General features: G+C 37.1%; 1 protein-coding gene across 7 annotated transcripts; it reads right to left on the minus strand.

Moving 5' to 3' along the window:
* Positions 1 to 521: 521 nt before the first annotated feature.
* Rbcn-3B (WD repeat-containing protein Rbcn-3B) lies at positions 522 to 19,948 on the minus strand. 7 transcript variants are annotated; one of them, XM_076412805.1, is made up of 31 exons: positions 19,801 to 19,935; positions 19,234 to 19,387; positions 18,967 to 19,177; positions 18,538 to 18,910; positions 18,347 to 18,479; positions 18,029 to 18,058; positions 16,630 to 16,720; positions 16,432 to 16,577; positions 16,251 to 16,378; positions 16,055 to 16,195; positions 15,911 to 15,989; positions 15,709 to 15,850; positions 9,579 to 9,732; positions 9,202 to 9,525; positions 7,696 to 7,878; positions 7,542 to 7,610; positions 7,309 to 7,404; positions 6,107 to 6,276; positions 5,873 to 6,048; positions 5,681 to 5,812; positions 5,488 to 5,617; positions 5,311 to 5,435; positions 4,095 to 4,251; positions 3,834 to 4,023; positions 3,606 to 3,782; positions 3,425 to 3,551; positions 3,177 to 3,363; positions 2,994 to 3,120; positions 2,765 to 2,935; positions 2,460 to 2,638; positions 522 to 2,404 (listed from the first exon to the last, which is right to left on the minus strand). In XM_076412805.1, exons 2-30 carry the CDS (start codon positions 19,368 to 19,370, stop codon positions 2,466 to 2,468), a joined length of 4,479 nt encoding a protein of 1,492 aa, XP_076268920.1. In that variant the 5' UTR covers positions 19,371 to 19,387; positions 19,801 to 19,935; the 3' UTR covers positions 522 to 2,404; positions 2,460 to 2,465. The 7 variants fall into 7 exon arrangements, with proteins under 7 accessions (XP_076268920.1, XP_076268921.1, XP_076268922.1 ...); XM_076412806.1 differs by lacking the exon at positions 18,029 to 18,058 and having other exon boundaries at positions 19,801 to 19,948; XM_076412807.1 differs by lacking the exon at positions 7,542 to 7,610.
* Positions 19,949 to 19,953: the final 5 nt, after the last annotated feature.

Raw genomic sequence — 19,953 nt, forward strand, 5'->3', positions numbered from 1 at the left:
TATTTCAATTAATAATTAGCAATATCCAAGAAATATATGCAAACGTGTGATTTTGATTTTTTTAATAAACAAGAATTAATAAAAATTGCCACTGCCTTTGACATATAATAAGTTTACTTCTGTTTTTGTTATTGCAGTGACTTTGAATAAGAGAGAGCATACGTCAAATTAATAATTATCTATTATAATAATATTATATTGCTTTCACAGATGAGAAGTAGTAAATGTCGAGCCAGAAATTGTTAACCCATAAGGCGTAAGTTTCTGTTATCGCGGTGACTTTGACATATGAGATGACAAAAGTGAAATCAAAAATTGTTATGGTTATAAAGGTCTTTTTATTTACAAGAAAATATGGTAGATCACGTATTCAACTGTCAGAAATTTGACATAGCAAGCTCAGCTGACTGACACATTGACATAAAGCCAATTGTTTCATAGAGAGACTAGTGATACAAAAATAGCTCATAGTATGTGATTGCATCACTTTTTACCTATAATATAATAAATAAAACACCTAGTAATGTTTATAATATATTTGACTAAAATGGACACATATATATTGCTAAAATCGTTATATCCTTATGTACATCACACAGAAAAATACCTAGCAAAATACCAGAACAATTTTTGTGTTTTTTTAATCGAAAAAAGGAAACTTGCGGTACATATCATTAAACTTAACGGTAAAACGTAACAGTTAATAAATGCTAGGAAAAATTACGCAACGTAATACTATGGTTTGGAGAGAAATACACATCTAAGAGACCTAAACATAAAAAAATACTTTTCATACGAGTAGCCCTAACTATAGTAGAATAACAATCACATATAGACGATAGGAAATCTCGAGGATAGTAAGGGAATAATGAGCTAGGAATAGAGTAAAGTTGAAAACGTTTCCAAAAGTATACATATGTATATATAGCTTGTTATATAAACACTTTCAAAGATAAATAATTTGCTCTGTCAACATTCGAACGAATCTGAATTTTATTTATACTCTTATCATAAGATTTATTTTACGAATTACAATAGGAGATAGTCAGTTCATTTTATTGGTAAGCTTAAGAAATGAATAGGTATATCAATATATATATATCAAGGACAACACCCGGCAGAAACCGAACTCTCGACTGTCTTTCTCCGCTGAGGGTAGAAAACGATTCGTTTGAACTACTAACGCGTCGAAGGATCAGAAGATCAGTTCAGTTTTTGCTGGGCATGTATATTTTCAATTAAAAACTATACATAACATATATAAAACAAAGATAATAAATAATATATAACACTTATTTACATGTAACAAAAAAATATATATATTGCGCCTGCTATATTACATTTAATAAAAATAAAACAAAAGACGGCGACTTGAGGATCGCAGCGATTACAAAAAAAAAATACATCCGGGAAACATCCAGAGGGCTTTGGTTCGAAGCGAATGTTCGGTTGCGTTTTTCTTGCGGGAGGTGTTCGGTTTGAATTTACATCGGGGTTATTTCTTTATCAACAATACATAACAAAGATTTACGATTAATTTATTACAATTCACGCCACTATATACTTAATAGAAGATATAAATTATCTTTATTTAGCAACACTTAATGGTTATCTATTATAGATAATATACTTTCAACGAGAATTTTGCTTTTTTTTTCTGTAACAACAAGGCATTCGAGGACAACAGACACTACATTCCGCTAGAGGGGGGGGGGGGGTTTATTGATGGAGAGAAGAAAGAAACGCATTTTGACGCCAGCATATTTTGTTTTAGAATCGGTATAAAGGTATCTGTTATCCATGTTTGTGTTTTGTTTCCTATTTGGTTTTACGTATCCTATCGATTCATCGAACAATGCACTTGCATGATCCAGTCTGATAGCTGATTATATATATATATATATATATATATATATATATATATATATATATATATATATATATATATATATATATAGGTTTAGGTAACGTTGAAAGCAGCGATTAGCCGGTAAAATGCAGATCTGGCACATGCACCGTTCCTCGGCTGACGCGACGAATAATTATCTCTAGGCACAACTCTGAAACATGTGATACAGTTGGGTCCGCGCGCCCTTCGTATTGCTCGTATCCCCTCCAGTTTCCAGTCGAACTGTACCACTTGCTCTTGTAACTTTTGGATAAGGCAATAACATGCTGTCTTGAATTTTTTATTGATAAACGTTAAACTACCGATCGAGCGGCCCGCGACGGCGACGGCATGACTGACCGACCGTCACCGCCAGCGTAGGCAACCCGTAATACCTGAAGATCTAAAATAAAAACAAGGACAAGACTCCCTACTGAGTACCATTTTTTCGATCGTCACTTTTCCAGTTTATTGTCTGACTGCAAGGTCCGGGCCGTGGGGTTGATGGAGACCGAACTTAAGAAGAGAATAACCGTCAGCCTTACTGAGCCGTAACAGCGCCGGAACTCACCTGTCCTTACACGTTGAACCTGGTTTCGGAACCATCAGCCAACATCAGGGTCACCGTCCGATTGTTGATCCATATCAGGCGGGCCAGTCGCATGGGATTGAGCCTGGTCACGTCGGCGATGGGCGCCGTGCTGTAGGACTTGACGTTTTTCGTCTGGGACTGTCCCAAACCGAACATGCCTGAAAAATGACCAGAGAGGCTATTAAAATGTTTTTTTCATACCTCGGCAGAGGTATGAAAAACATGATAACTTCATAATTTGGATAGATGGAACACGCAAAAATGACTGTTTTCATATATCGTACCTGTACTAGTTTGCCAGAAGCTCAATTTATTCTCCCCGCAAGCGTAGCTGACCAAGAACTTGCCGTCCGGACTGAAAGCACAAGCCGTCACCGCTTCGGAATGGGCGCCAATGAGAGTACACCGGTTCTGTCTGAGCTCATAGATGGTCAAGATGCCCGTGTGAGAACCGACTGGAAAAAACGAACACCAATGATACAAACTACCGAAAAAAGCCAACCGGTTTGATACCCGCTATCCTCCTCGTTGTCAGACAGTGGGAGACCTGGTTGAACTTGCAGATGGCCGGGAACACGTCCTGCAGACTCCTGTTCTTGAGCTGGCTGGGATCGAGACAGTGAAGGATGATGTCCATCAGCTAGATGAAAGAATTCCCATTAACGCGGGGGACCTGTGGGAATACCAGGAACTCACCTCGACCAGCAGGGTGCTCATTTCGGTCTGCATCTTCTCGATGAGTAGTTCGACGCCCCTCAGTATCTCGGTCTTGGATTTGTGCAACACGTTGTTGTTCATGTTGATGTTGAGGGTCTGAGCGTTCTGTTGCATGGCGTTGTACTTGGCGACTTCTTTGGCCATGGTGATTATGAAGGCGGCCGGTCTACGAGGACATTACGATTGATCAATATTTGTGTAAAAGTGGGACTATCAAGGTTTTCTACCTGGCGGTGGCTATAAGAGTCAGCGCGTGTCGAGCAGTCCTACACGAATCGGCCTGGGACGTAAGAGGTAGGCCGTAAGTCATACTAGGCACCAGCTTATCAGCCTCGGAGCACAACTCCAACAAACCTATACGATTTTAACCGTTAATAACGCCGAATAGTTACAGAACTGGCTACCAACCCAATAGGACTTTACTAATATCCAAATAAGGAGCCCAAACGGTGAAACCTCGTCCTATAAGATCAATGGCGGCTCGTCTCAGGGGTATATGAGCAGGGAGACGAGGCGAGGGCGGCGCCAGGAGCAGATGCGACAAGGCCATCGCCGTCAGACGCGCCAAATTGCTGTTCCCCGCGCCTAAACACGACCAATACGTAAGATATTCACGCGATATCCTCCCCAACTTACCGAACCCTTCCACCACTGAGCTCTTCCTCCGGTCCTCGTTCCTCTTCTTGCCCGTGTCGGTGATGTCCTGTCCGAATTCCGCGCCTATGACACCCAACAGGATGACGGCGGTCGACTGCTTCCTCTTCAGCTCCAACAGACTGGACGGCTTGCGGATCTGTTCCTCTTCCTCCTCATCGAAATCGTCATCCTACGCAACATAAAAGCCCGTTAGCTCCAGTAAGTAGGGGGGAGGGCAGGGGTGTGTGTAGAGGAACTCACCGCTGGGTCGGGGGAATTCGACGAATTGTTCATCGCACTGACGTGGTTCTGGGACGGAGGGGATATAGCTTGCTGGTTTATCGTTTCAGTCTGTGTGTAATACGGAAGGTAATTGGCCCAGGCGTCTACCAACTGTTTTCTTCCCTTAGGACCCATCCTATAACCAAATAAGAGTCAGATTTGAGTTGTTACACTAGATAGATGGTGGGGATTAAACCAATTATTTATGTAGGTATTTTTATACGTTTAATATATATTATATAATTATAACGTTCGATAGAATCTCAGTTCCACCTTCAGGCAGATGAGATTTGAAATTTGGCGTGGTTACTACTTATTGTATAGGATTAATATACTTATTGTATAATTATATAATTGTATAGAATGAATTTGCTATGACCATAAGGAAAATTTTTAGGATATTAAAATACAACAATAATTTTATGGTCTCATGAAAGCAACTACCACCGAAGAACAACTACAAAGTAAGCTGAGATAGAAAGCTAACTATTACAAGCAACCTTGTGATATTATAATATTATAGGAGATTTGAGTACTTTAACTCATATTCAATGTGATATTCTAGATAATTCATCATGGTTAAAGGAAAGACCTACTCTGAATTCAACAAGTTAATCATTAGATAGAGAAACTAACAACTGCTAACACCAAGTATGAATTTGTAGATGCAGTAATCTCTTAGATGACAACTATAATGTGAACCACCATTCCATCAAATAAACACTTTTTAACACACAAACGTTTTTTGCGATGACTATGAATAAGACCCAAGGGTATAGTAGAATATGGATTGGAAGTACGCAACTTTATATTCAATAATTATTATAAATAACATGAAATTGAAAGGTTATCAAATAAAATATAACACAATGTATTCGAAAGAAAGATATATAATTTATATAAAAAAAGTAGAATGAGGGTTCTTAAAAAACGTCCTCAGGAATTTCGTCCGATGGTTTGAATATTTTTCATAGTTTTAACTGTTATATCCAAATTTATACTTTTTAATGTTATTTTTGTACTGATAAGCTGTTCAATTATCTATATATTGAGTTCCCGTTGAGAAGGATTACAATTGATTTATACTGTTCCCTCAAGAGGTTTTGAAACAATTCAATCCATAAACAGCTGAAGGCCAACTTACGGGCATTAATTCAAACTTGTTGGGTCTAACATAACGAATCTAAACACCTACCTGGACAGTTCTGCCAGTAATAGAGTCTGAGCTGCCTCTCTAACCTCCACGCAATGATGCTGCCATCTCTTGGCCATCATCTCCACCTGGGGCCTCTTGAACTGCTTGGCGCCGCGTTCTACCACCTAAACCAATCGGGTAACTTCAGGGGAACCAGCAAAATAAACAGAAACTAACCTTGTCGGGTAACAGGACGCAGTGTAAGGTGGCCAGCAACGACCAGCCCTGCTTTATCTGCGCCTGCTGCTGGGTGTACATCTCCTCCTGCTCCTCGTCGGTTTTGCTCCAGTTGATCCTCGTCGACTGCCTGTTGTGGGACCAAAAATAACATTAAAACAAGCGCCGGTGCTGAACCAAAAACAAACATCACCTGTGAAGTTTGCGATTCCTTTCCTGTTCGGGAACAAAAGTGGCGTTGCTCATACTCATCAGGGTGTGACTCAGGGCTATAACAGCAAGTAAATGGTTGCTGGTTAAGGTGGTGCTCAATTCCCAGTGAGTTCTGCCATAAAGAAATAACAAGTAAAACTTTGTTTGCTTGTATGGTGATTCGAAACAAAACCTGCTAGTGAAAATTCGCGTGAGCTTCTCCCTCCTGACCAGATCCTGAGGCAAACTGATCTCCAGGTCCTGGTTGATCGACATAGGCTCCTCATCGACGGTTATGGTGTTGTGCCAGGTGGGCAGGAACAGCGACATGTGATTGGCCTTGGACAGGACTCCAAACGAGAGGGGGACCTTACGGAACAATCTCATCCAACCCTCTGATCAAACTCGACATAACAGCAATTCTTACCATCGGTCGAAGGAGACCCAATTTCCCTTGGCACACTCTGTCCAAGTCATCGTCCAAGCCCCACGAGTGCAACAAAGACAATAAGAGCTGCGCTATCTCCATTCCGTGGGACGTGTCCAGAGGTCCCAGACTACCAGGCCTGTTCTTTTCCTTGCCAGTTTCTGTGTTGTCTATATCGAAAATATGAGAAATATCAAACCAGTTCGAGTATAAATAAAGGGCAAGCAAGCAAACATTAACCGAGTGTTAGTATTATGGCTCCGATGTGTGAAAAAGAATTCACTTTTTTCTAACTTATATTTTTCATTTATTAACTCTGAAAAATGCTCACTGGCAATAAAGCCAAAACTGGGAATGATCTACGCATTATTATTTATAAGTTTTCAGCCAATTCTGACATGAAATGAAGAAGTAGATAGCATTTAGGGTACAAAAAAGGAGGATTTGAACTATTTGTGAAACTATCAAGAAATTTGTGGAAGCAAAAGTTGTTCTGAACAGGGAAATAGAAGCAATCAATCGAGATCTAAAGATCGAAAATCTCTGAGCTTTTTTTTCCATACTCAGGAAAAATTGGGATTTTTGCCCATTTTAAAACATTTTTCTGTAACTTTGGTTTAAGTCGAGATAGAATGATGAAAATACCAGCAAACATGTAAAATTGGATGTTAAATAACGTGGCATGATTATATTTTCGATATTTAACGAAGTATTAAAGATATCGACATAATAAAATATCAGGCAAAAATCCTTTAAAACTGAATTTTAGATATATCTTGAAAACAGCCAAATGGCAAAAATAATGGGTTTACCGTTTTTTTCGCCCCAAAATCGATAGAATACGAAAGTTATAGCTCATTTCAAGATCTGAAATTTTGTTACCTTATTTCCGTATATATACTTAGGAAAAATCGCGATTTTTGCACATTTCTAAACATTTTTCTGTAACTTCAGTTTAAGTCGAGATAGAATGATGAAAATACAACATTCTATATGGAAGAAAATCACATCAAAGACAGCCGTATACTTGTAGTTCAAGAAGGGACGAAGAGCTCTCCCTATTAGATCGCCATTGTTCTGGTTCGTAGACCACTGGGAATTAAGTATATGGCTGGGCATTTAACGGAAGAGGGAGATATTTTTTAATGACAGAGTAAAAAATGAGACTACCTTTTTCACACACCCGATAGAGCAAGCCTTACCTCTCAAGTGATCGGTACCTTTAAGGACCATATCGGCTTTCGCTTGTATTTTGGTATGGACCGTTTCGGCGCCCTCCTTCATCTTAGCCAAGATACCTGTATGGCATCAAGCAAACAATCGTTTTTTTACACTATGACCTTAGACATTCATAATTAAATGTAAACACTAGTTCAAAAGGAGGCAAAAATAAAAACAGTGAAAACAAAAACGACAAACTAGCGATCAGATTTACCATGCTTGTCCTTCTCCTTTATAATCCGCTCCATATTCTCCGCCTTGTCTTTGACTTTGCCGAAAAAGTCTTGCGAGAGAAAGGTTTGTTAGTGGTCGATACAAGACGATTACATCACCCGCCACCCTGACCAACCACCCCGCCCGTTACTTACCTACGATTTTCTTGTGGGCGTCCGGACTGGCGCTCTGCGTCAGCGCCGCTACCTTCAGGTACTCCGCCTGCGATATCAAACCGGCCGCCTCCAGACTGCCCGGCGACATCATGGAGTACTCCTCGCTGAGCAACTCGATGATCAGGGCTTCGATGTCGAAGAAAAGGATGTGACTCTCCGGATCTAGAAATTGGAAATCATTTTATTTTAGTCAACAGTTTCTTAATATGTTATGTTTCATTCGATTCTGTTATATTAAGAAAGGCATAACAGAAAATAAAACATAAAATATATATTAAAGTGGAAATATATATACAAGAATTCTGTTTAATTAGAATTAGTTAAGAGAATGAAGAATTTAGTTAGTACAGCTAGGATATAATTTCTTCTAACATGGCAGATAACAATATTTTTCACCACCTGGGGTTACTCCTAAGTTGCTGACACTCGGTTTTCCTATTTCCATCAATACAAATATGGCTTGAGCATCATTTATAATTCAATCAATTCGATAGACGGACATTTTATTCAATAGTAGAGTAGTTCAAATGTACAAGTAAAAGTATTTACTAACATTAATTTATGACCTATCCGATAAAACAGCTAATGTACGTCATAAAACTGCATTTGGCAGTAAATTAGACGTTTTTATGGCGTGCAGAGGCTGTTGTATCGAAAGGACTATTCCAATAAAACACATTTCAAATATTCGTTTGAAAGCTTTACACAGCAATAAAATAATCACAATTCAATCGTAGAGTAGTTGAAATGTACAAGAACTTACTGCAGATTCAGTTCAATCGGTGAACAGTTTACCAACAAAACATTACTGTTACTTGCATTTATGTTTCAAAGATTTCTTCAAAAATATTACACGGCAATAAAAGCACAAGTCAATCGCAGAGTAGTTCAAATGAACAAGAGTCTAGTGGCGGTTCAGTTCAATCGGTGAACAGTTTACTAATCGAGAACCTACTTGCAACACATTACTTTGTAATTTTGAAAGCTTTATACAGTAATGGTAGAATTACTACACAGAAGCACGATTGAATCGCAGAGTAGTTCAAATGTACAATCCTTTACAGAAAAGGCTCAAGCGAAGAACAACTTATGACATTAGATTGGATAGATGACTGTGGGGGATCCTTATTACGATTTTGGAAGGGAGATTTGAACATGTCTATTACCATTTGTGTACATTTCAAGGATCTATTCAGAAGCCTTGGACAAAAGGAGATAGTTCAGTTGAAGCATAACTGTCATGGTCTCAATCATAGAGTAGTTCAAATGTACAAGAATTTACAATCTAGGCAATTTAATCACTGAGAGGTTAAATACTTTAACATATTAGCTAGGACAGATCATTATTATTCATTTATTACTTTTTTTTACGTATCTAAATATTCCCTCTTATTTATCGAAGCCTCTTACAAAAGATCAGGTGAGTAGTGATCAGGAAGATGAAGGGAGTGTTATGCTCCAGAGAGTTTACTAACGAGAACTCACCTTTTGGATTTGTTCGAAAGCCTTGTACGCCCAAAGGGGTCTGGCCGTGGACTCGCCTGGCGTGGGGATCTCCCGCTTCCGTGTGAGCGTTGAACTGCTGCAGTTGGTGCAAGCCGCGTTGTGTGGCGTGTCTGATGGCCGACAGATTCCTGTGACGCAGGCCCCGGAAGAAGTGCACCGCCGGATTGGCCAGACCCATCTCCGAGCTGGCCTCCTCGTTTTCCTCGCAGGCGTACAGGACCTCCTCCGCCGCTATTCCCTGCAGCACCCTGTCTAGGTGGCCGGTTTCCATCTGCCAAACGTATACGGTTCCGTCGGAACACCCTGTTCGAACTTGATGGTGAAAAATCGCCTTCGGTCTCGCACGATACTCTTACCGATTATCATGAAGTCGTCCTTAGGCCTCCACTTGATCGTGGTGACGGGGAATAGATGCCTTGAGGCCAAACACACGCACTTCCTCTCGGCCAAGCTAAGTAAGGTGACGGAATGATCGGATGCCACCGAGCAAATGCATTTCTGGATCCTAGCCTGAAAAGGAATATCACATCAGCACCCAAAAACCACAGTTAAAACCAAAAAAATACACACTGGGCTGCACTATTTTTATCTCTATTCTATAGAAACCACTGCGTTCCGGGAATAAAGAATAAAAAATGCATAAAAATATAACTTGTCTAAAGATACACGTCAAAATATAATCTATACACTCCGGAAAGATAGTGATTTTTTGGCCACTTGTGGATATTTTTTTGTAACTTTAATTTAGATCCAAATAGATTGATGAAAACACCAGGATATATGTAAAATTGGATGCCAAATAACGTGGTATGATTATATTTTCGATATTTAAAGAATTTTTAAAGATATCGACATAATAAAATATCAACCAAAAATCCTTAAAAACTGATTTTTAGTTATATTTTGGAAACAGTTAGCCAGATGGCAAAAATAATGGGTTTACCGTTTTTTTCGCTCCAAAATTGATAGGATACGAAAGTTATAGCTCATTTCAAGATCTGAAATTTTTTGACCTTTTTTCCATATATATACTCAGGAAAAATCACGATTTTTGCCCATTTTTAAACATTTTTCTGTAACTTCAATTTAAGTCGAGATAGAATGATGAAAATACCAGGATATATGTAAAATTGGATGCCAAATAACATGCTATGATTATATTTTCGATATTTAAAGAAGTTTTAAAGATATCGACATAATAAAATATCAACCAAAAATCCTTAAAAACTGATTTTTAGTTATATCTTGAAAACAGTTAGCCAAATGGCAAAAATAATGGGTTTACCGTTTTTTTGCCCCAAAATTGATAGGATACGAAAGTTATAGCTCATTTCAAGATCTGAAAAATTTTGACCGTTTTTCCATATATATACTCAGGAAAAATCACGATTTTTGTCCATTTTTAAACATTTTTCTGTAACTTCAATTTAAGTCGAGATAGAATGATGAAAATACCAGGATATGTGTAAAATTGAATGCCAAATAACATGCTATGATTATATTTTCGATATTTAAAGAATTTTTAAAGATATCGACATAATAAAATATCAGCCAAAAATCCTTTAAAACTGATTTTTAGTTATATCTTGAAAACAGTTAGCCAAATAGCAAAAATAATGGGTTTACCGTTTTTTTCGCCCCAAAATTGATAGGATACGAAAGTTATAGCTCATTTCAAGATCTGAAGATTTTTGACCGTTTTTCCATATATATACTCAGGAAAAATCACGATTTTTGCCCATTTTTAAACATTTTTCTGCAACTTCAATTTAAGTCGAGATAGAATGATGAAAATACCAGGATATGTGTAAAATTGGATGCCAAATAACATGCTATGATTATATTTTCGATATTTAAAGAATTTTTAAAGATATCGACATAATAAAATATCAACCAAAAATCCTTAAAAACTGATTTTTAGTTATATCTTGAAAACAGTTAGCCAAATGGCAAAAATAATGGGTTTACCGTTTTTTTCGCCCCAAAATTGATAGGATACGAAAGTTATAGCTCATTTTAAGATCTGAAAGTTTTTAACCGTTTTTCCATATATATACTCAGGAAAAATCACGATTTTTGCCCATTTTTAAACATTTTTCTGTAACTTCAATTTAAGTCGAGATAGAATGATGAAAATACCAAGATATATGTAAAATTGTATGCCAAATAACGTGGTATGGTTATATTTTCGACATTTAGAGAAGTTTTAAGGATATCGACATAATAAAATATCAACCAAAAATCCTTAAAAACTGATTTTTAGTTATATCTTGAAAACAGTTAGCCAAATGGCAAAAATAATGGGTTTACCGTTTTTTTCGCCCCAAAATTGATAGGATACGAAAGTTATAGCTCATTTCAAGATCTGAAGATTTTTGACCGTTTTTCCATATATATACTCAGGAAAAATCACGATTTTTGCCCATTTTTAAACATTTTTCTGTAACTTCAATTCAAGTCGAGATAGAATGATGAAAATACCAGGATATATGTAAAATTGGATGCCAAATAACTTGGTATGATTATATTTTCGATATTTAAAGAAGTTTTAAAGATATCGACATAATAAAATATCAACCAAAAATCCTTAAAAACTGATTTTTAGTTATATCTTGAAAACAGTTAGCCAAATGGCAAAAATAATGGGTTTACCGTTTTTTTCGCCCCAAAATTGATAGGATACGAAAGTTATAGCTCATTTCAAGATCTGAAGATTTTTGACCGTTTTTCCATATATATACTCAGGAAAAATCACGATTTTTGCCCATTTTTAAACATTTTTCTGTAACTTCAATTCAAGTCGAGATAGAATGATGAAAATACCAGGATATATGTAAAATTGGATGCCAAATAACTTGGTATGATTATATTTTCGATATTTAAAGAAGTTTTAAAGATATCGACATAATAAAATATCAACCAAAAATCCTTAAAAACTGATTTTTAGTTATATCTTGAAAACAGTTAGCCAAATGGCAAAAATAATGGGTTTACCGTTTTTTTCGCCCCAAAATTGATAGGATACGAAAGTTATAGCTCATTTCAAGATCTGAAGATTTTTGACCGTTTTTCCATATATATACTCAGGAAAAATCACGATTTTTGCCCATTTTTAAACATTTTTCTGCAACTTCAATTTAAGTCGAGATAGAATGATGAAAATACCAGGATATGTGTAAAATTGTATGCCAAATAACGTGGTATGGTTATATTTTCGACATTTAGAGAAGTTTTAAGGATATCGACATAATAAAATATCAACCAAAAATCCTTAAAAACTGATTTTTAGTTATATCTTGAAAACAGTTAGCCAAATGGCAAAAATAATGGGTTTACCGTTTTTTTCGCTCCAAAATTGATAGGATACGAAAGTTATAGCTCATTTCAAGATCTGAAATTTTTTGACCCTTTTTCCATATATATACTCAGGAAAAATCACGATTTTTGCCCATTTTTAAACATTTTTCTGCAACTTCAATTTAAGTCGAGATAGAATGATGAAAATACCAGGATATGTGTAAAATTGTATGCCAAATAACGTGGTATGGTTATATTTTCGACATTTAGAGAAGTTTTAAGGATATCGACATAATAAAATATCAACCAAAAATCCTTAAAAACTGATTTTTAGTTATATCTTGAAAACAGTTAGCCAAATGGCAAAAATAATGGGTTTACCGTTTTTTTCGCTCCAAAATTGATAGGATACGAAAGTTATAGCTCATTTCAAGATCTGAAATTTTTGACCCTTTTTCCATATACTCAGGAAAAATCACGATTTTTGCCCATTTTTAAACATTTTGCTGTAACTTCAATTTAAGTCGAGACAGAACGATGAAAATACCAGGATATATGTAAAATTGGAGGCCAAATAACGTGGTATGGTTATATTTTCGACATTTAGAGAAGTTTTAAGGATATCGACATAATAAAATATCAGCCAAAAACCCTTTAAAACTGATTTTTAGTTATATCTTGAAAACAGTTAGCCAAATAGCAAAAATAATGGGTTTACCGTTTTCTTCGCCCTAAAATTAATAGGATACGAAAGTTATAGCTCATTTCAAGATCTGAAAATTTTTGACCGTTTTTCCATATATATACTCAGGAAAAATCACGATTTTTGCCCATTTTTAAACATTTTGCTGTAACTTCAATTTAAGTCGAGACAGAACGATGAAAATACCAGGATATATGTAAAATTGGAGGCCAAATAACGTGGTATGGTTATATTTTCGACATTTAGAGAAGTTTTAAGGATATCGACATAATAAAATATCAGTTAGTTAGTTATATCTTGAAAACAGTTAGCCAAATAGCAAAAATAATGGGTTTACCGTTTTTTTCGCCCCAAAATTGATAGGATACGAAAGTTATAGCTCATTTCAAGATCTGAAATTTTTTGACCCTTTTTCCATATATATACTCAGGAAAAATCACGATTTTTGCCCATTTTTAAACATTTTTCTGCAACTTCAATTTAAGTCGAGATAGAATGATGAAAATACCAAGATATATGTAAAATTGTATGCCAAATAACGTGGTATGGTTATATTTTCGACATTTAGAGAAGTTTTAAGGATATCGACATAATAAAATATCAACCAAAAATCCTTAAAAACTGATTTTTAGTTATATCTTGAAAACAGTTAGCCAAATGGCAAAAATAATGGGTTTACCGTTTTTTTCGCCCCAAAATTGATAGGATACGAAAGTTATAGCTCATTTCAAGATCTGAAAATTTTTGACCGTTTTTCCATATATATACTCAGGAAAAATCACGATTTTTGCCCATTTTTAAACATTTTTCTGTAACTTCAATTTAAGTCGAGATAGAATGATGAAAATACCAAGATATATGTAAAATTGTATGCCAAATAACGTGGTATGGTTATATTTTCGACATTTAGAGAAGTTTTAAGGATATCGACATAATAAAATATCAACCAAAAATCCTTAAAAACTGATTTTTAGTTATATCTTGAAAACAGTTAGCCAAATAGCAAAAATAATGGGTTTACCGTTTTTTTCGCCCCAAAATTGATAGGATACGAAAGTTATAGCTCATTTCAAGATCTGAAATTTTTTGACCCTTTTTCCATATATATACTCAGGAAAAATCACGATTTTTGCCCATTTTTAAACATTTTTCTGTAACTTTAATTTAAGTCGAGATAGAATGATGAAAATACCAAGATATATGTAAAATTGTATGCCAAATAACGTGGTATGGTTATATTTTCGACATTTAGAGAAGTTTTAAGGATATCGACATAATAAAATATCAACCAAAAATCCTTAAAAACTGATTTTTAGTTATATCTTGAAAACAGTTAGCCAAATGGCAAAAATAATGGGTTTACCGTTTTTTTCGCCCCAAAATTGATAGGATACGAAAGTTATAGCTCATTTCAAGATCTGAAGATTTTTGACCGTTTTTCCATATATATACTCAGGAAAGAAAATACCAGTGGTTATATTTTCGACATTTAGAGAAGTTTTAAGGATATCGACATAATAAAATATCAACCAAAAATCCTTAAAAACTGATTTTTAGTTATATCTTGAAAACAGTTAGCCAAATGGCAAAAATAATGGGTTTACCGTTTTTTTCGCTCCAAAATTGATAGGATACGAAAGTTATAGCTCATTTCAAGATCTGAAATTTTTGACCCTTTTTCCATATACTCAGGAAAAATCACGATTTTTGCCCATTTTTAAACATTTTTCTGTAACTTCAATTTAAGTCGAGATAGAATGATGAAAATACCAGGATATATGTAAAATTGGATGCCAAATAACATGCTATGATTATATTTTCGATATTTAAAGAATTTTTAAAGATATCGACATAATAAAATATCAGCCAAAAATCCTTTAAAACTGATTTTTAGTTATATTTTGGAAACAGTTAGCCAGATGGCAAAAATAATGGGTTTACCGTTTTTTTCGCTCCAAAATTGATAGGATACGAAAGTTATAGCTCATTTCAAGATCTGAAATTTTTTGACCCTTTTTCCATATATATACTCAGGAAAAATCACGATTTTTGCCCATTTTTAAACATTTTTCTGTAACTTTAATTTCATTCGAGATAGAATGATGAAAATACCAGGATATGTGTAAAATTGGATGCCAAATAACGTGGTACGATTATATTTTCGACATTTAAAGAAGTTTTAAAGATATCGACATAATAAAATATCAGCCAAAAATCCTTTAAAACTGATTTTTAGTTATATCTTGAAAACGGTTAGCCAAATAGCAAAAATAATGGGTTTACCGTTTTTTTTTTCACCCCGAAATTGATAGAATACGAAAGTTCAAGCACATTTCGAGATCTGACTGATTTTTGATCTGATCTTAATCTGCATAGCCAAAAAAAAAAAAGATGCAACAACACTCAAACCAGCGTTTTTTCAAATATCCCAGTGCGTTTTTCTCGCAGAGCAGAAACAAGTCTCGATAACGCTACGTCGTACTCACGCTGCAATTCTCCGGGGGCACGAGCAGCTGGGTGATCTCGCCGGCGTGCACGCAGAATCGATGGAGCAAGGTCCCCGTCACCAGGTCCCACAGACACACGGCGAAATCCACGCCGCCCGATACGAGATAGTTCCGGTCGTACCTGGAGCAAAAGCAGCGATTAATATGTCACCGTGACGGCGAGGTTCGAAAATCGCGTCACCTGAGATGTTCCCGGTGCGGGTGCAGCAAGCAATTGACGCGTCCGTGATGCCCGGACAGTAACTGATGCGGAGGCCAGTCTGAAAAAAACGCGGCCATGATTAAAAGAGCCCGACCCCGAGAGCTGGGGAGATAGATATCTTACTGTGGTATTGCTGGTGATTGCCATGAAGCAACTGCAGCATAACCGTCTGAGTCGCGGGCACGATGATGATGGTTCCGTCCTCCCTACCAACAACCAAACGGCTTTGCAACGGTAGATATATACTGGCGGTCAACTTGACAGCTACGGAACGAATCAGATTAACGAAAATCCTGCAGTAAGTCGAAAAAGAACTTACAGTGACTCTCCTGTCTCTCGATCTGGTCCAAGATACCCACCGGATCGGGCGTGACGGAGCTCCAAGCTTTGGTAAGGCTGGTGATTAGGGTCGCTGACGCCGACACCGGTTCTGGTGGAGCTTGGGCCCTGGAATTCGAAAAAAATCAGTAGCGGGTCCTCTAAGCCGGCATCAAACTTACCGAATGGCCTCAAGCTGCGCGGAGGAAATGTCCGGTATGGCCCAGAGCAAGACCGATCCTTCCGAATCCCCTCGCAAGAGGTACCGCTTCGCCTGACCGTTGCGGTAGGTGGTCACGAGCCTCATGGCTGGCGGGCAGGACAGGGGCTACGAATTAGACCAGTCAAAAACATCTGAGCGTGCCAACGTAATTTTTTACCTTTCCGTCCGATTGGCTGAGTAAACAATAAAGAAACGGAGCGTCGCTCTCCACGGTACGACTGTGGAAATCCTTGTGGTCGGCTGTACAACTACGAGAAACCGAAGAAGGGAGAAAATAACAAAACTATTAGGGTAAGAAGGGGGAGAGAGAAACTAAACACTCGGAAAGTAGTATCAAAGTTATAGGTAAGTGTTTGCGAAACTGAACAAAACACGAAAGCGCATCATGCCAAAGGAACCAACAAAAATAAAAGGTGCGTAATACCAAGAGATCATGGACAGAGACACGCGCAATTATATATCCGACAATAAAACCTCAATTTTACACTATAGACCTTCCAATAAAACTGCCAATGCACGTCATCGAAATTTATAATGCAACGTTACCGCACCAAATTTAAGTTTTCAATTATTTCGACACCAAAAACAAAATACTAATGTACATAAAATAATAGAACAAAAATAACATAAAACATAATTTATTTTAACATTGTAGTACATCTAATGTATATTTATTGAAGGACTTGAACTACGGTTAATTTAAACAGCCATGATAGTTTGTAGGTTAGAGTTTTTTTATTATATGTACATTGACGTATGACAAGGGTGTTAGCCAGCACCAACACAAATGGAATTTTATAGACCTACTTGGTTACATGTTCGCACGCATTAGTCTTCGTTGTCTCATTTTAACAAGAGCAATGCTAATTAGTAAAATGAGAAAGAAAAATGCTCCGAGTTTAAGAGAGATTTTATGTTTTTATAAACTGAATTTGGTAATACGTTCGACGGTGTTGATGACGCGCATTGGCTGTTTTATTGGAAAGACTATAGTACTCCGATATTCATCAAAATAATAGTGAAATCCTGAAAATCATCTCGTATCTCCGACACATTCCTAATTTAGTATCTCAAGCCAACGTCCGGAAGTTTGGAAACTAAGCGGCACTTTCCAAAACCCCGATTTTTTCAATCTCCATAACCTGTCGACGACAAAACAAAAGCTACTCGAAATTAAGCACCGTTAAAACAAAAATGCAACCAGAGATATAAAGAGAGAAAGAAAAAGAAACCTACGTTAATTTTACTAAAGGGCCAACAAATCATGTTCGTTGAATATTGGGTTGTGATGTGTGTACTTAGTGTACTCAATCACAGGTTTTTGTTATCTGATGGTGTGTTGGTAATGTAACTTCATTTCGTTTAGTAAATTGATAAGTACCTTTATATATTCTGACAGTGTCAACATTGGAATATATCCAATAACAAACAAATGCTTTGAAATTATAGTTTTCTGAAATTCTAACAGGCACTGATACCTTTTGTTTTTGTCAGCATTTAGTAAAATCAACGTACACTAAAAAAGAGCACATCTAGTATAAAGGTGATGGTCTAACCTATTGTTTACATTCTTTCCACGCAGTTTCCTTCGTGTCCAGCCGAGGAGTAAAACGATTCGAAAGAACAAAAGAACGTTTTGAATTATTAATAGCTTGCTAATAAACGGGTGCGTATAATACAAAAAAAAATCGAAACAAAAATGCCATTACGATCAATGAGGCTGTAAATCAAAACTGACATTAGTAGTGTTAAATCAACGGTGTTTTGTTTTCCGCTAGGTTATCGTGTGTGTTTATTGTTTATGGTTCCTAGATAGTTTTTCGTTAAAAATTAGTGAAAAAGAAACGGGTGCTGGGACACCTTACATGACTTACTTGGCTGGTAATTTATACAGGTAACCCTTGCCCGCATCCGACCACATAATGATCCTGTCCACGGCCAGGAAATCTCCCGACATCCACCGTTCTCCTCTAGGTGCAAGATACGAACACAAAACGCTAAAATCCCCTGGAAAACGACAAAAGGTCAGACACATCGACTCTCGTTCCTCCCCAACCCGACTCACCTGCGTCGTATATCTGCCAGTACTTGGTACAGACAACAAGGACGGTTCTTTGATTGTAGGCACAGCACTGGAGACACACGGCGTTCAGCGTTTTGATCTGCTTGCTTTCGTTTTCGTAGATCGGTTCGGAATGTTTGTTCTCGTGTCCGAGTAACGTCCACACCTTCACCATGCCGGTGGTGGTCAAGGCTAGGACGACGTCATCCTTACGTTTGACCGGCCTCAGCACGTGCAGCGCGCTTATCCAGTCCGGGTTCTGTTTGGAGGACAGAGCGAACAGTATCTCTAAACTGAAGGGGTCCATGACAAGGATTTCAGGGTAGTATCCATTGCAGAAGAGCCGGACATCCTCACAATTGCTCATGTGGTAAGCCTAAGGTAAAGATACAAACATAAAACACCACACTAAGAACACAGGACTAGGCTTACCTGCATGTTCGTGTGCACTTGGGGTAGCTTAACAGCCTCCCTACATTTACCATCTGTTATGTCCCAGGTACACATCTCACCTGCTTCAGAGCTAGACACTATGTAGTTATTATCGGGCATTATTGAGGCTTTTGATATACAAAGAATCGGTGCTGTATGACCAACCAGTAAACACCTCGGTGTCATATCTAAGGTATCGGGATCCACTTGCCTTAAATATTACCAATAACCAATACAATGCTGTATAAACTGAAAAAAAATATGTACCATAAACAAATCTGTCCATCATAGCATCCTGTCGCCAAAGTTTTCTGATCATTCGATAAATATATGCAAGATATACAGTGTGTGGGCGCATATTTACCCCACAAAACCACGGGCACCACCAAACTCGTCCCAGGCATTTTCGATATATGTATATCTAAAAAAAAACGACAAATACATTAAGCTATTACTCAACAAAAAAAGGCACGGCGTTAAAACAATACGACATGGCGCGATGTAAATAAATTGAAAGAACGTTATAAAACAGTCTTCATAATCACATTTAATATACGGTAATTATTTGTTTTTAATAGGCTGGCTTGTACTCAATGGACATTCGGAGGTCACATGACATGAGCGATATTAAACGCGTTCGAACGCAAGGTTTTGTCGACGGCACATTTAAACAGCCTTAACGGGTGACAAATAAATAATCTAAACAAGATGAAGTGGATCAAACTGGTAATGATAGCTTTCCATCTTCGGGAATTAGGTTTTGCCTCTCGCTCAAGGGTCTACGCCACTGCCATCGTATCCGGTTAAAACAGCCGAACGAACCGATCACTGTACCTTAAGGAATTGTTGAAGATGGGACGGATATCACTTAAGATTATTCGTTTTTTCCCAAATTACATGTTTTAATCGCCATTTCTACGCCAAATCAGCTGTTTGGTTTGACAGTTGCTGTCAAGTTGTCGAATAACGCCAATGAGCAAGCGTGTT

Source organism: Rhynchophorus ferrugineus, unplaced genomic scaffold (genome assembly GCF_030347505.1).
Source record: "Rhynchophorus ferrugineus isolate W39M unplaced genomic scaffold, kcgeb_rfMv2 rfM8, whole genome shotgun sequence".
In the NCBI taxonomy this organism is placed as follows: Eukaryota; Metazoa; Arthropoda; class Insecta; order Coleoptera; family Curculionidae; genus Rhynchophorus; species Rhynchophorus ferrugineus.